We start from the raw sequence: 15,752 nt of genomic DNA, 5'->3' as shown, positions 1-15,752 counted from the left end.
AATATTTTTGGAAAATGGAGGTTTGTTTGCTCTGGTTACAGCTGGATTGTAAAGCGGACGGAGCAGAGCAATGTGAAAGCGAGAGGAATGCAGCCATCGGCTGGCTGCAGTCCCCGGGTTCTTTCTTACCGTTTTAGTAGCCTGGACTTTCAGTATAGCCAATGTAATACGACTAAATCCAGGTCTTATCAATTACGCTATGTAGTTATTGGATGTAAAGCGCCGTGTTAAAGACGATCAACCCCGGACTACCCTAATTGTCAAAACCTCCAATAATCAATCACCGTAGCGAGCCAGGCCCATTGAACAGCAGCTGATCCTTCAAATTCTTATATTTCCCGAGGGTCGATCCGAGTTCACTGTATTAAAACGACATCTTTGACATAATCGAATACCTCTTTTGGGAGATCAGCGGGTAGGAAATGCCCACCCTCAAAGAACAAATGGTAGCTGAGCCCTCGTTCCTCGTTCCACAGTCCAACAGCTTTATCCTTCTGTCTGCCAAACTCAAAATGGAGTGACTCCTGGAATCCCTGGGCGCCATTCCAGGTCATATTTTGAATGGTGGCTTCGACCCCAACGTGGTTTATGAGCATATCTAAACGTCCCTGGTAAATATGAACAGGCAGCCGATGAGTCGTAAGAAGATCTGGAAGGATTTCGAAAGAGGGAGGAACTGGTCGGTTGGCTAGAGCCATTAAAGTCTCAAGAATTCTAGGATTGCAGGACTGGAAAGGGCGTAATTGATCCATTGGGTGCATTAGGTTTAATGCGATTTGCACATCTGCTCGGCTGAAATATGAATCGAGAGTGGATGTGGGATTTATGAAGCCGCAGCCATAGTCAATGTTATATATGCTGAAACATTTCCGGGAGCTGAGATAGTCCGCCGTAGTGTCGTATACCGCGCATTGGCCATAACATGTTGAGCTGAATATGGATGATTTAATACTTTCAGGGGTAGTAGGGTGAATGTTGCACAATTCCAAACTCTCATCAGATATACCTCTATGTAATGATTTGCTTGCCCTGGGTTGTTTCGCATTTCCAGATCCTCCAGGTAGATAAAAGTGTCCCTTAGGGGGGTAAACCTTTGCGCGTTGACGAATTATGTCGAATCCGCAAGCATGATCCCCAAATGAGATCGCAGTCATAATATCCTCGGGTACTTGGAGCTTTGATGCATATTCCTCGAGGAATCCCACAATCCCAAGAGAGGACATTCCGGTATTTGGCCCAATAGTTCCATCACCAATGGCGATCGACACTAGGTTAACTGGTAGCTCACTTTTGCGTTTCATGATCTCACTGGCAATATACGGGATATAGATGCCGGCATACGATTCACCCATAATGTGCACTTTTTTCGTACGGAGAATGTGATCAAAGGTGGTGTCAAATAATACTAGCCACTCATAAAAGTTTGATATCACTTCCTTATTCGAGGTAACTGGAATTTGTTCAGATGCAAAGCCGGTTCCCACAGGCTGGTCGATATATAGTACATGGCCAAGCTTAGTCCATGAATAGGGATTCCTCTCGGGGGTGGTGGAGTTACCCGTGAATCGCAAAGGGCCATTCTCAAGGAAAGCTCCAACGAGTGAGGAACAGCCTGGACCACCATTCAACCATACTACGAATAGCAAATGATTTTAGAAGTTGTCCCATGAGAGCTGTACCACTTGGTCTTACTTATGAGATTGTCATCATATGCTTTGTCCTCGGCTGAGAAGAGCCAAAAGAAGAGCGAATTTCCCCTAGGTGTTCCAGGGATGTCAAGCCGCCCAGCCCAGTTTTTGGGTATTTCAGGGGTATCTGGCAACGGTCTAGTTTCGAAGTCGGCCTTTCTGGGTAGGGAGTGAAGAACTGTATAAGTTTTCGTGGATGGAGCAGCGTATGCCAGCGATATTATGAATAGTAGAGCAGTTAAATCCATATTGGACGCATATGATATGGAATTGAGAGTTGTTTCCCGGTTAGGATAAAAAGTGAGCTGTAGAGAGAGGTGCGGTGTAAAAGGTATACTTTCTGTAAAGAGCAAGGAAAAGGTCTCGCCGTGAGATCAGACACGTATTTAAAGAGCAATTGGGGATGGCATAGATAACAGAGGTATAAATCATTATTAGGGTGCACAGCCTGAAAGAAGGGGCAAGGGTATATATAGCAGTACTCCATATGTTCTGGTTGGACTTGGCCATCAATGAATCAGAATTAGCAGCATGCAATTGTGGGTAGTACTTCATACTTTGACCCCTGTAGAGCGGCGTTTGTTCGACAAAATCCGCTTAGACTTTCGTTCATTGGCGATAGAAGAAAAGAAAGTTCTTGGTAGCATTTATCTGCCTCGACGTAGCTTCGAAGGACAATACGTAAATTAGGATTCACTGAATGCTCGTAGATCCAGATCCGTAGGCAAGCGCCCAGAGTACCGCGTTCACCAATTGTGGGGAATCTAATAACTGGGGAGGTTCCATATTGTTCCATGGAACGAATCTCGAGGGCCAGGAACAGCGCAAATCATATAGATCTACCCCATGCTTCGCCATCAGCGGCAACATTATCGGGCTTGATGAAAGAAAAGCCGACTGCAGGTGGTACAGGCATGCGGCACAAAGGCCGAGCGGTTGGTCATGCTACAGCCTCTTTGTTTTCCACAGATCTACTCCGTATGGCTTCTATGGAGTCCAGAGATGGCCCTAGCAAGGTGTACCGAGTACTCCGTAGAGAGGGCGGATATCCAAGGTTGTTGACCATGTTTACTCACAACCGGCCCATGGTCAGCTATGTAGGTAGTTAGTCAACCAGCCACCATTGGTTAGACAACACAAGCTAATTAGCTAGTTAATTAGTTAGTTAGTTAGCTAACAAGTAGCCGGAGAAGAAGTCGCATTGCTCCTCACTGAGAGCCATGGGTCGAAGGAAACGCCATCGTCCCGTCAGCGCTGGCTGTCAAACCGCATCTCCAAATCGTCGCTGTTCGCTCGCAGTTGATGAAGAGACGTTGAAGTAAAAGTCGACGAAGCCCTAAAAAAGGTTTAACCCTAGATTACCCGATCGAGTTACCGCCTTCGTCTGCCTTCGTTTAGTTATATAATAAACATCATCAACTCGCGACTTCATGTCTCCTTCTCCTCCGCCGTCTCCTGCTTATTCTTCTTTCAACGCCAGGTCTATATATAACTGCGACAGACGCCGCGAAGCAGGATGATGGATGATGTGCGCCACACTAGCATTAGTTAGGTATTCGGCTGAAACGATGCGCGCGTCCATGTATCCTGCGAAACCAGCACCGTCACCGCTCTTTTTTTTTTTGGTGAACCGCTATAGCCTGCTAGCTAACCCTTAAGCCATATACTTTCCAGTGGTTTGAAAGTGAAGCGAACAGCCCATGGCATTTCTGCTTCTTAGCCCACGCTGTGATGGGTTCCCCGGGTTTGGAGCTCACGAACCCCTCCAAGTCCCTGTTTGGGGACCCTGCCAGAATGAACAATTGCCCACCTTTGTGCATTGTGTGGCTTGACAAGTAATCGGAATGGGCGGTTACCCCCAGCACTTCCGTATGGATGACGCCCGGATGTTGTTCGGCCAGCGTGTCTTGCATGCAGATGAGCGGCCAGCTGCTTGGTCTTGGGGACACTGATGCCCCCAAATAACTACGGAATACCCAGGAACTGCAGATTTCCAAGGGCGACTGACAGCAGCAGAAGCCACCAGCCCCAAACCTTCAGCGATTCCCTTCGACCTTGTTTTACTAATTAATACAAGAGCGTGAGCAGTATCATGGGGACCCAAGGGACTCAAGGGACTTCCAGTGGGCTTTTATCATCCCCTGGGCCAGATTACACTGGGCCATGGACTTGTCACAGCGGTGACACCACAAGATAACAGGACAGAGTACTGCCTGTGGTACTGGCTCCTAGCCTGACACGAAGGCTCCCGTCAAGGAGTCTTGATCGTTACATCCCGGGCAACTTTTTCGCGCCAACATAATGTGATCTAGCTGAAACTGGTTTCCTACCCGCGATGCATTTCGCATCCTCGCTTTTCTTGGAGACACAAACAGAAGGCGGGAGGCGACTGGTTGCCCTCGTTTGCCAAAGTAAAATAACAGAAAAAGAAGAAGAAGGATTTTAAATCTAAGGCACATGCATGACCCCCAACACACCACTCATATTCCTAGGCCTTGCGAGAAGAAAGCTGGAGAAAGTGGAACTTCATTTATTCCAACTGCACGTTTCCAAGCGAGCTCTTAAAACTGCCTGGCCACCAGATGCCTTGCGCTAGTCAGGCAACATGTAAAAAGAGGACTCCAGCGCCGATCGACATATCTATGATATCACCTAAGCGGCAAACCGCATGATGCGGAATTCCATTTGAGGCTCCTTGCCGGGCGCAACTCATCCAGGGTGGTGACAGGTGCTTCATTTTCTTTCTCCTCAACTCAACTATCCCTTGCGCAGTCTCCTTCATCTCATGTACTTGAAGAGAGCTCCGGGTCAGTCAGAGCTAAAATGATATTCAGGCAAGGCACCAAATACCTCTCGCATATACTCTAGACAGCAGGGAGAACAATTATGCAGAAAATATCACAAAATGCCACGATGAAGAATTCGCTACTTAACAATGTACGGAGCAGGATCCACCTCGTTGAAAAGGTAGTTCCACCATCACGCAATTCGCCTGCAAACCTAACATCGACTCGGGTAGCTCAATCAATTTTTTCCTGCTGATGGGAGTTGCCTATCCTTTTCAACAATTTTACCCAGCGAGCGCCAATAGCTGGGGAAGAAAACTCTTTGTTAAATTTACCTGCATATTGGAGGCTGCAGCTGATTTGCTGGGGTTTTCTCGCCATTTTTTAAACTCCGGCCAACCACTCTAGTGCCTGTCGCCTCACTTTTTGAATGCGAAGATCCCTTGTTGAAGGGGAAGGGATACGGTGGAGCCGTGAATAAGCTCCAGGCAGCGTTTTGTTTTCAACTTTCGTCCTATACAAAACTGCCAGCTCAATCGTGGGCAAAAATAAATGTCTTAAAACTCCTTCTCTACTCCTGACCTCGTGCAGCAGCACTACATGACCAAGAGAGACGTCAAGGGCGCCAGCTTTCCGACTCCACACTACTCAGCAATTCATCTTCGCACACAAATCCATTGCTGCCGTGAATCCCTTCTGCCTTGAATCGTGGACTCATTGGTCCTTTGCCAGATTTCCTTCTCCTTCCTCTCGGCCCGCCGCCCAACCATACCTTCATACATACAATGCCCAAGTCTGCTTCGCTGTAAACTGCACTCGGTTGTTTTTGTTTCTTTTTTCTCTTCTCTTCTCTCCTCATTGAAAGCAAATCTCTCTTTGCTCGCCTGACTTATCCCCTCACGCTGTCATTGTTCCCTCTGACGAAGGGCCTGTACGTCTTCTATTCCCTAGCTGATAGAGACGTTTCATTCTCGAAAACCCTGATGAACGACGCACTCTAATTGCATCACTCATCAAGACGGACATGAATAACAACACCATTTACACTCTTCGAATGGTATTGACCCTAATAAATCCTGCATCTTGACAAAAAAGAAAGGATACATTTCTTTTTTACCTCTTCTCTCTACGAAAAGCTATTCAAATCACCGGAGGGGCGAAGTTGGTTTTTGCACGAGGGAAAGTGGTTCTATTGTTATCCATCTTTCTCAAACCTCTTCCTTTCTCCCTTATCTCCTTAACATTCTTCTTGAATCTTCCTTTTTTTACTTTCTACCTTTCTTTCTTCGGTTCTGTTTAAGGAAGGAGGGGAGTGAAGGGTGAGGATGATGGATTCACCGCATAAGGCAAACCCATCAAAGGCAAGGCCTCATGGGAAAGATGGTGAAGACTCGGGGTACTGCCTATCCCACTCCTCTTGGATGGATAATGATTCCCAAAATGTTCCCAAGCAAGAGTCGAGAGAGCAATCGAAAGCTTCTTCACACCACCATCACCACCGGCATAGTGGTGATTCTTCCATGAACAATCATGCAATATCACAACACCCTTTGTCACCGCAATACAATGGTCTACGGTCCTCTCTTCCACCACCATCTCCATCCCCACCACCAAACCCTTTCCCATATCACCATCCTGAACTACCATATCCTACCTTTGGGGAAGCTACTTCCCAGGGAAAATCGACTGCTGAAGAGGCTGACGAAATCGATCTTGAGAGAAACGACGACAGAACAACCACCGCCATGCTTGTTCAAATTCCTACGGACATGCAGCTTACATCTCGCCAGATCAAGATACTTCAGAAAGCCGAACGGCTACCGCCAATACGTACAAGCACTCTCAGCGAGCTTGACTTGAACCACATCATGAGAAACATCAACCTGAGAATAGATGTCAACTTTGATCGTGAACTTCATTTCCAACCTATTGCAGGCGAGAAGGGTCATGAAAAGCGAAGGTTGGCGGAAGCTTATTGGGAGGCAATAGCGCTGGAAATTTCCGTGCATAGCTATCATTCTACCAGCAAAAAGCAACAACCTGTCAATTTGTGGAGTCACAAGCGCGTAGCCAGTGATTCGGTAGCAGTTTTTGAACAACGCTTACCAGCCATGCTTGAAACCTTAAAGGATGTCGTGAGCAGCCTCGTTCCGGAACGGGATCAACAAAGCGTGATGCAAAACCTAGACGTCCCGTTTCTTTTGCAACAGGTGCATAAAGGTGTGCTAGATATGGTTAATCTTACCAAATGGCTTGCCGCTTTGTTGAAAACCCATTGCGCACCAATGAGAGATCCATGGGCTGATAGAATGGTGGCTGAGATCAGCGAAGGCTGTGAAACTGGCAATATATACAAAATGGTAGAGGGGCTGAGAACTATGTTTGGAACGCTCGAGTCCATGAAACTGGTATGTCTTCTTTCCCTTCAATATGTTATCCTAGTAGTTTGTGCAATAGCTGAAACAGGCTCTTTTAGGATGTTGCAAATCACCAAATACGAGCATTTAGAGTGATTTTGATAGACGACACTGTCCGATTTCTACAAAGCGACTTGAAGAAAAGAATAGCAGCAAATGCTCTAGATATTCAACAAGCAAGGCGGTGGTATCTCAACCTCGGCCACCAACCGCTTTCCAAATCCCCATACTTGCAGCACGAACTCAGAGGAAGCTATGCTCCCATCGCTCCCCTTTTTATTGGCCTTTTTTCTTTCCTTGTACCATTTGAGCATCCGAAGAGACTCGAGGACATATTTGAATTTGAAGCCGATAGACTTTGGTTTATACGGACTGATATACAAGACCTGATAGGTCTTGAAATATGTTCTCGAGTGTTTGAAATAGTTGCCAAAGAGCAGGGTCGACATAGAAATAGTCCCTACTACCTGCAAGCAAAAGCAGCAATCCCATCCCGCATTTGTTGCATACTCGACAACTGCTCTGACGGTGTCTCTGTCGGATACAATGCTCGCCATGTTAACCTCAGCTCTCCAAATGCGAACGATAAATGGGAAAACAACATGGGATTGGTCGCGTTAGAGATTGCACACTGTATTTGTTCACTAAGTGGCAACCTCAAGAGCAATACATTCCCCGACGGAGAAACCTTGAGTAATGTAGAGCGATACCTTGACTCCTTTTTCTCATCTCCAACCGGTCAGTTCCGCGAATTCAACCTTTCGATACAGGGAGAACTCGAAGAGGTCACTTTTGGATATGTTAAAAAGTACTTAACCATGACCCCCCTTGAGATATCCGAAGACCAACGCCCGAGAGAATACCCCGAGTCAACGAAATACGCCTACCCCCAGAGACTGCTCCCGGATATCGATGGGATAGCTAAACGTCTAGCTCATGTCGGAGTCTTACACTGGCGTGTCTGGGCTCCAGTGTTATACCTTCACGAAGGCCCTGGGATATCATTTGCTCCAGGAAGCAATATCAGTACAATGTACGCGACTGAGTAACATCCAGCGTCCATGTTATATTTCCCATGGAAGTCGCGTCGATAATACCTTTCTTCCTTATGCTTGCTTCAATTGGTTTGGAGTACCCTCAATACCAATGACTACCTCTACAGCCCCGAAAATATACCTGTTCCCTTTGTCCTATTTCCAGATTTACTATAGACTTCCTTTGTCTTTTAATACTCTCATCTTCATTAATATTCTGGATAACGCCGTTCTGCTACGATATTATGTTTTTTTGGGCTTGTCATTCGATTCTGTTTCCTTGTTGTTTAGCGATTTGCTGTGGGAGCAAGGTGTGGGAGTTTATGTGCTATTTCTCCCTTTTTACTTGCCTCAATGTTCCCCTTATTTTTGTTTCTTTTGTCACTGGCGGCTTTCTCGGACATAAGTTTAGTTTGATGTTTATGAGAGGTATGTAGCATGAGGATATCAAATAAAAATTTTCAAATAAAAATGAACAAGATCTTCTTGATTCTTTTGTATACTTCCTAACAGTCTATATCACACGCTCAATTATGAATAGGAAACAAATAGGTTGGCTGTATGTAAATAATGTTAACTTATTTTAGGGAGATCTTCGATAGTTAATTAAAATCTTTTCAAGCATCACCGCTAAACCATCAACCAACCGCAAAGTCATCACCAGTTACATGATGAAAGGAATAACATAACAATACCCCCTCGGTCTAAGGAACAAATCGCCCGTTACAGCTATCTCGTGCGTCGGTTAGCCTCACTCTCCCCGGTTCTGGATCATGCCATCCATCGTCACCAAGCTGCAGACCCTCAAAGTGCGACAGCTGCAAAAACTGGCGCTTTCGATAGGGATATTATCATCCGGGGCCAAAAAGGATTTGATCAATCGTTTAACTGAGACATTCCAAACGTATGACCGTCACGGACGCGGCCAAAGTGACTTAACGGCGAGACATGAGTCCGCAAAAGCCAAACTACAAGAACAAAGGAACCCAGCACTTATGAGCATCCTGAGCATTGATATGGGAATCAGAAACTTGGCTTACGCACATATACTTGTTTCCTCCCGTTTCGAGACTGATACGAGTCTTGAAGGGACGACCCAACCTATATCACAACCTCTCTCTACGGCGAAGATATCCCTAAATGCATGGGATCGACTTGCAATCTCTTCGTTCCCATCACATGAGATCCAAAGGGACCCCTCAGCAATGCCGATTTCAAAATTAGGCGGGCTAGGAAAAGTTGTGTCTCAATCTTCGTCTTACCTGCAGGAAGGAGAGGAGCAAACTGAAAGGGATCCCAAGGAGCACTTTGCACCGTACCTATATGCTTCTCATGCGTATACGCTTATCACCTCGCTCTTGGAAGCATATAAACCGACACACATCCTAATTGAGCGGCAACGGTTTCGTTCTGGGGGTAGTAGTGCGGTTCTAGAATGGACTATTCGCGTTGGTGTGTTTGAGGGCATGCTCTATGCCGTTCTACATACGTTACGGCAACAAGGGAAAGGGGGGCTTGCCAGACCCTTTGTACAAGGAGTTGACCCACAGAGGGTGGTGAGATATTGGACAAATGATGAAAAGAAAGAGGACATAGCAGCAGATTCGAAAAAAAGAGTCAGCTCCAAAGAAGGCAAAAAGGCAAAAATCGACTTAGTTGGGAGATGTTTATCTCGAAGCGTTGGTGTGGACCTTGACATAGCCTCAAAGGCGGAAATACCTCTAGAACTTGGCCTAATTGACGGGAGCCAGGCAAGGGATATTGTTCAAGCATATCTCAATAAGTGGAATGGCGGAAGCAGAACCTCAAAGAAAGGGGCCGTTAGGGTCAGTACAGAACAAAATAACGAGAGGATCGAGAACATTGGAAAGCTCGATGATTTAGCGGACTCTCTTCTGCAGGGGATTACATGGTTAGAATGGCAAAAGATGACCGAAAAGTTACTGTATAGCAATGCAGCTATTCCTATCTAGTTCTCAAACCGGGGATATCTTGTCTAGTCGTTAAAAAAAATGTGAAAATAATCAAAAGACAGAATTTTTGAAGTTATAAAAGGTTTAGTATCAACCAAGAATCGAAGTGAATAAAAAGGGTAAACAAGAAAGTGGCCTGTGTTGCGTAAACCATGCAACATAGAAGCGTCTTAACAATTCTCCTAACTTCCCCAAGCCATAATAACGTCAAAAATTTAACAACATAACTCCCTTAGAAAGCAACCCCGCTTGGGTAGTGGTAGGCTGGAGCGCCGGTACCGTGGGGCATACCCTGGCTGGGATGGCTGGGATGGGGAGGGTGGCTAGGGTGGCTAGGATGGCCGGTCGTTGTAGTAGGGAATGGAGGAGTGACTTGCTCAGGAGCCTTCACAACTGGAGTGCCATTGTTTCCACCTTCCTGGGTTGGCTGGGAGCCCTCGGGGCTCTTTAGTCGGATGTTAGTTCGTGCATGATCAAAATAGCTTGCTACGGGGATTAACTTACGACAGTGACTGTTTGGGTGACGGTGGCAGTGGCCTGAGTGACAGTGACGGTGGCAGCAGAGGGACAGGTGTTTTCACCGCCTGGAATGCCAGTTGGGGCCTGAGGAGGGTTGGTAGGAGCGGTCTCGGGACCACCAACTGGGCCACCTGGAGCGTTGGTAGGGGCGCCGCCGGGGCCACCCTGGGGAGTGCTAGTGGTGCAAGCTTCGGTAACGGTGATCCAATAAGTGGATGTAGATGTGCTAGAGACGGTGGTGGTTTTGGTGGTGGGCTCGTTATCCCCAACAGGAGTCTGAAAGGTAAGTGTTAGCCTTTGTACTTCTAGAGGGGGCATGAACATTTGAACTTACAGGATTAACGGTGCGCGTCTCAATAGCTAGAGGAGCCGTGGTCGTGAAAGTGTATGTGGTGACACTGTTGCTGGGTCCCAAGGTATATGTCACAGTAGAGGTAATCACAGTAACACTTGGATACTCAGTGGGCTTAGGGTTTGTTCCTGTGCCCATTGGGACGGACGAGGTTACGACTGGCTTCTGAGCAGGAGGCGCTCCAACAGTGCTGGTTGGGGCAGGATAGCCAGTGCTGAGAGGCACGGTGACACTGGAGCCGACCTGGCGATTGAAATGGCGATATCTGTGGCGTCCATGGGAAGCAGCTTCAGAGAAGGCTGCGAGAGCCACGGTCAGGGCGACAGCCGACTTAGAGAAGAAGTGCATTTTGGCTGGTCGGAAGAATCGGGATTCGCAAGTTGGAGATATAGATCGAAGTAGAACCTATGGATATGATCAAACGAGGGAACGTCGACGAAATCAATTCGTCTAAATGGCTCCTGTTAAAGAACGTCGCGCACTTCTCAGAGAGAGGCTATATGGAGCAAAAAAATGAGGGTATGGCTCTGCCAGAGATGAAAGGAGAGACTGAACGAGGAAAAAGACGACGTGGGAGAGCGGATAAAGAGAAAAGGAAGGGATGCGGCGAGCGTGGGCATCGACGCAAGTATATATATATATAAAGGCGTATTTGGCTCAGGGGGCCCTTTTCTTTCTCCTGGCTTGGGCGGCCTTTTCTCCCATTCTCCGTAATCCTAAATGACACCCCCTTGCTAGGACCCTTGCGAGGCAGTTCAAGTACCCTCTTCTCATCATCCCTCCCGTCGTCTTATCTGGTTCGATGGTTGTGTCCCGGCCGTTCCACCACTCAAGCTGTTCAGCCAATTGGGGGATGGCGTTTCACGACTTCCCTCATCTTCCTTGCATGAAAGGGCCAAACACAAGCGGCCCTGGGCAAAGGAATGAGGGCCAGACTATGACGAGGAGGGTTACGACCAACCCTAAATTTCCTCGGCTTGCTTATCGCTGAAACAAACCTTGGGTGGGTACGAAGGGATCTGCTTGTTGTCAGTATTTAATCTCCTCCATCCTGTACCTTGCAGCCATTCAGCTAGAGGCATTTCTCGCGCTGATGCGAGAGTAAAAACCATATCATAGTACAGTTACAAAGCCAGCAAATCAGGGCCGCCACAGCCGCATTTTCATCGCGCACACACCGTCTTGTGTGGTCAAATGTCGAGAGTGAGTTGTGAATGCAAGGGCCGAAAACATCAGCCACTCAGACGTCAGTACTACGAAGTGGGTAAGCTGGTATCGCTGTCACTCCACCCAGAGGAAAATGGAAGGCGCAGATAGGCTGCGGAGAAACGAGGCTTGCCTGTAAGGAGCCATGGCACCAAGTTTTTCCGTCTTCTTCGGCTTTCGTTTGATTAAAATCATGCATGTTGGCATGAGAGTGGCTTACTTGTTGTTGCGTATATGGATGATTTCTCATCCTGCTTGACATGCCGTTTCCGCAACTTTTGGATTTCAATTGTTCTCTTCCGATTCAATGTCGTGGTCAATAGGGAGGTTTCTCCATAGTTGGCGAGGAAAATCTGAAACGCACCGTCGACAACAAAGATACAAAGAGCTGTGCTTATATGTAACGAGCTATACAAGTGTAAAGGTCGGGAGTATGGAGTCGTATGCTTCATGCCGAGTTGCATGGACGTTGCTTGGTAGTCTATTCTCCCTTTCTTTTTCTCGTTTGGTAAAACTGCCAGCCAAGGTTTGCGACAAGAAGAATTTTCCGTTGGATGGGAATAAAAATCTAACATAATCGGGCAACCCAGCCGCAGTAACCTGGCGTAGGAATTCCGCGGTCGTGGCAAGGTATCCCTGGGGAGTCGGGCTAACCGCCCAAGTCATACTCCGTCCCGCTGAGTGTAACACCCGCAGCGTGATGGTTTTTTCTTTTCTTTCTTCTTCCCTCTTTCTTTCCTTTTTTTTTTTTTTTTTTTGGTTCCTGACTAGAATTTAGGCCTTGTAAAAGAATTGGGCTGGGCTGTGGCTTGTTTGTTTCCTTTTTAAACATGAAACGACTAGCCTGGCGGTTACAGCCTCGCAAAAGGCTTCTCAGTGTCAAGCGCCCAGAGTCCGTGTGTTGTGTCACGATAAGTGGCGGCCATCATGGCCATTGTTGGATTAGACGAATATCACGGCAAAAATGGATTACCAGGCCACCACATGTTGGGTATCCATTATCTTGATATCGGCGCAGTGATAATGACCAGGTACCTAGCGGACTTCATCTGCCTTCGCTTCGTCATGTGTGGTCCTTTTACCCCTTTTGCTGCCCTTCGTAAGCCTGCTTTATTATTTTATCTCGTTATCCCAAGGGGTGCCTCTGCCATTAGATGTCGCCACCATGCTCCGTCCAACTTCGGTAGATAAACGCTGCGGTGGAACGGCCGATGGTGTTGCCCTGTCGATCGCATGGCTAACTCCTGGGATCCTGCGATCGCCCCCAGAGCCAGAGTCGTTGGCTAAGCATGTGCGACCAGCTCTTTGGTTCCTCCAGTTTCATCGGCCTGAAAGTACGGGAGTTGCTATATATTCATGTAACTTGTGCGCGGAGTCGCAGCCGCACCAGCAAACTTGTCTTTTTAGCTTAGCGCAGATCTCCGGGATAATCCTTGACAAAACATCCAATGATCTCAAGCTGTGCTCCGAATAGAGATATCTTGTCCGTGGGAAGTGTTGTCGGTGGTCGTTTTTTTGTGTTGAGTGACGAAGATCGAGAGACGTCAAAAGGTCCCAAAGAGGAAAAGTCGACGTCAGGCTTAACAAAAATATATCGAACGTCGCCAGCAAATATCAACACACATTCATATTAATTACTATCCATCATTACTGTTACTGACACGCCAGTGGCGACGGCAACGACATAATTGAATGACGGCTTCAGCTCGTGTTTATTCGTTGCACGTCGGCCAGTCGGCATCTCAAACATGGCAACGCAGTTCGACTCTCTTCGCTCGCAGTACCGAGAGTCACTGCAGGCGTTCAACGCTGGCCCCGATGACTTTCGGCTCCTGGACATCGTACCCCCTGAAAGCGAACTGAATGCCCGGCCAGGGAGTCTTTATGTCCTTGACTCTTCGTTTAACCCCCCGACCATCGCGCATACCCAGATGGTGACCGCTGCAGTGAAAGCAGCAAACGCAGAAGGATCCCCGCCGTCAAGGCTGCTATTGTTATTAGCGATTCAAAACGCAGATAAACAACCGAGGCCAGCTTTATTCGAAGATCGTATTGTCATGATGCGGCTGGCTGCAGAAGATATCCAACAGGCTCTAGCCCAAGATACCACCCGGGACGAAGACGGGCGAATCTGTAACGTTGCGATTGACATCGGGGTTACGAAACGCCCATACTTTGTGGATAAAGCAGTGGCCATCGCAGGCGATGGCGGTATCTATCCCAAGGAGGTAGAACAAGTCCATCTGACGGGATATGATACACTGGTTCGGATTTTTGAACCAAAATACTACCCTTCTGGAGATCTTAGCGTTCTGGGCTCCTTCTTTAGCTCAAACAGGCTCAGGGTAACCATACGGCCCGGTAGCAGCTGGGGATGTACGGAGCGGCAGCAGTCCTTTCTCACCGACCTCGCCAGAGGTATAGCGGAGAACCGGGGCGCAAAGAGGGAATGGGCAAGCCGTATCGAGCTTGTAGGGAGCAATGCAGTTGGCAGAGAGCCAGTAAGCTCAACTATTGCCAGAGACGCAGCCAAAGGTGACCTAAAACAACTCTTTAAACTTGTCACGCCGCGGGTGCATGAGTATATCAAGAACCAACAACTCTATGCCACCGACGGATAATCACTTGTATACTCCGTATATCAAATGCACTTGTACTCCCGTCGCATCTTACAGGGGAGGATAATATGGTATCCTACTATTACTTACACCCCAGCCATTCTCATAGCTACTAACTTGACCAAGAGAAAAACCATTGGTTGTTTCGTTACTCTTCATCTTCTCGTGTCCCAAGAACATACACCATTCCTCCACTAACCAAATTTGCAAGACCGACACCTATAGCAGCGCCTCTCACCATGCCTCGAGCACTCCATTTCTTCTTAAACTCCTGCTTTCTCCTTCCGGCAAGTAGTATATATAAACCAGACCACGCGGCGCTAGCACCTGCAGCATCCTTCTTGAATCCGGCCAAGTTCATGTAGGTCGTGAGCAACAGTACTGGTGGAAATACCATTGGCATAAACTGGAAAGGGCGGAAATGGAGGGCGGTTACGAAAGTCGCGAGTAACGTCGGCGGGAACGGTGATTCTATTTGCAAGTTAGATCACCAGCGTGTCAGTGAACAGCTTCACAAATCAGCCTGGCGGTTCAAGCTGTCTTAAACTGGAAAATGTCTTCTCTGAGACGATCAGCTGGAACCAAGTACCTCCCCATGCTCGAGCATACTGTGCCAGTGTCGGCTTTGGCTTCCCGGATGTTGAAGTTTCGAGCTCTCCAGCCATGCTGTATCACCGGCAATGTTTATAGTTGGAGCGTCGGGAACAATGATCACCATTCAGCGGAATTTTCCACAGGTATCAAACAGGTAACAAGATAGCTCCGCGGCCCAATTATTATCATCAAACGCGAACCCGGCCTTGGTAATGGTAATCCTGTCTTCGTTGCCTGGAATATCGTCGCCTCTTTCGATGTTTTCTCTTCTTTCCTTCCGCTTGATATTTAAGAGAAATTTCAAGGTAAGTATCACGTGACGCATCTTCGACCCTTGAACGTCCTGCTGGCAAGAAACGAAATATCACGATTATCATTATTTTTTGGGAGAATACATCACCAACACCGTCAGAGACTTCTCTCCCTAGAAAAGCTGATAACTTGAGTCGGGTCTTCTGTATTCACATCTTACGTCGGCTAGGACTCGCTTTCGTGGACTCCTTTATATAACTACGCCCTCCCACTTTTTGGACAGCACGGTCTTTGCATTGCAGGCAATATCCTC

The 15,752-nt window shown here is 47.4% G+C and overlaps 8 protein-coding genes across 8 annotated transcripts; 5 read left to right on the top strand and 3 right to left on the bottom strand.

Annotated features, from left to right (window-relative positions):
* Positions 1–356: 356 nt before the first annotated feature.
* MGYG_01733 (carboxypeptidase cpdS) lies at positions 357–1,936 on the bottom strand (the record flags this gene model as incomplete). Its single annotated transcript, XM_003177619.1, has 2 exons — positions 357–1,633; positions 1,693–1,936. The coding sequence occupies 2 exons, from the start codon at positions 1,934–1,936 to the stop codon at positions 357–359; spliced, it is 1,521 nt and encodes a 506-aa protein (XP_003177667.1).
* A 546-nt stretch (positions 1,937–2,482) lies between these two features.
* MGYG_01732 (hypothetical protein) lies at positions 2,483–3,010 on the top strand (the record flags this gene model as incomplete). Its single annotated transcript, XM_003177618.1, has 2 exons — positions 2,483–2,785; positions 2,873–3,010. The coding sequence occupies 2 exons, from the start codon at positions 2,483–2,485 to the stop codon at positions 3,008–3,010; spliced, it is 441 nt and encodes a 146-aa protein (XP_003177666.1).
* A 2,789-nt stretch (positions 3,011–5,799) lies between these two features.
* MGYG_01731 (SOK1) lies at positions 5,800–7,940 on the top strand (the record flags this gene model as incomplete). Its single annotated transcript, XM_003177617.1, has 2 exons — positions 5,800–6,882; positions 6,951–7,940. The coding sequence occupies 2 exons, from the start codon at positions 5,800–5,802 to the stop codon at positions 7,938–7,940; spliced, it is 2,073 nt and encodes a 690-aa protein (XP_003177665.1).
* A 758-nt stretch (positions 7,941–8,698) lies between these two features.
* MGYG_01730 (hypothetical protein) lies at positions 8,699–9,898 on the top strand (the record flags this gene model as incomplete). Its single annotated transcript, XM_003177616.1, has 1 exon — positions 8,699–9,898. The coding sequence occupies one exon, from the start codon at positions 8,699–8,701 to the stop codon at positions 9,896–9,898; it is 1,200 nt and encodes a 399-aa protein (XP_003177664.1).
* A 232-nt stretch (positions 9,899–10,130) lies between these two features.
* MGYG_01729 (hypothetical protein) lies at positions 10,131–11,117 on the bottom strand (the record flags this gene model as incomplete). Its single annotated transcript, XM_003177615.1, has 3 exons — positions 10,131–10,343; positions 10,403–10,693; positions 10,752–11,117. 3 exons carry the CDS (start codon positions 11,115–11,117, stop codon positions 10,131–10,133), a joined length of 870 nt encoding a protein of 289 aa, XP_003177663.1.
* A 1,785-nt stretch (positions 11,118–12,902) lies between these two features.
* MGYG_01728 (hypothetical protein) lies at positions 12,903–13,449 on the top strand (the record flags this gene model as incomplete). Its single annotated transcript, XM_003177614.1, has 2 exons — positions 12,903–13,074; positions 13,244–13,449. 2 exons carry the CDS (start codon positions 12,903–12,905, stop codon positions 13,447–13,449), a joined length of 378 nt encoding a protein of 125 aa, XP_003177662.1.
* Positions 13,450–13,723: 274 nt separating this feature from the next.
* MGYG_01727 (cytidylyltransferase) lies at positions 13,724–14,596 on the top strand (the record flags this gene model as incomplete). The annotated part of the gene is made up of 1 exon (XM_003177613.1): positions 13,724–14,596. One exon carries the CDS (start codon positions 13,724–13,726, stop codon positions 14,594–14,596), a length of 873 nt encoding a protein of 290 aa, XP_003177661.1.
* A 145-nt stretch (positions 14,597–14,741) lies between these two features.
* Positions 14,742–15,258, bottom strand: MGYG_01726 (hypothetical protein; the record flags this gene model as incomplete). The annotated part of the gene is made up of 2 exons (XM_003177612.1): positions 14,742–15,064; positions 15,183–15,258. 2 exons carry the CDS (start codon positions 15,256–15,258, stop codon positions 14,742–14,744), a joined length of 399 nt encoding a protein of 132 aa, XP_003177660.1.
* Between the last annotated feature and the right edge of the window lie 494 nt (positions 15,259–15,752).

Source organism: Nannizzia gypsea, genomic scaffold (assembly GCF_000150975.2).
Source record: "Nannizzia gypsea CBS 118893 supercont1.1 genomic scaffold, whole genome shotgun sequence".
NCBI classification, from domain to species: Eukaryota; Fungi; Ascomycota; class Eurotiomycetes; order Onygenales; family Arthrodermataceae; genus Nannizzia; species Nannizzia gypsea.
This window is presented reverse-complemented; position numbering and strand designations above follow the sequence as displayed.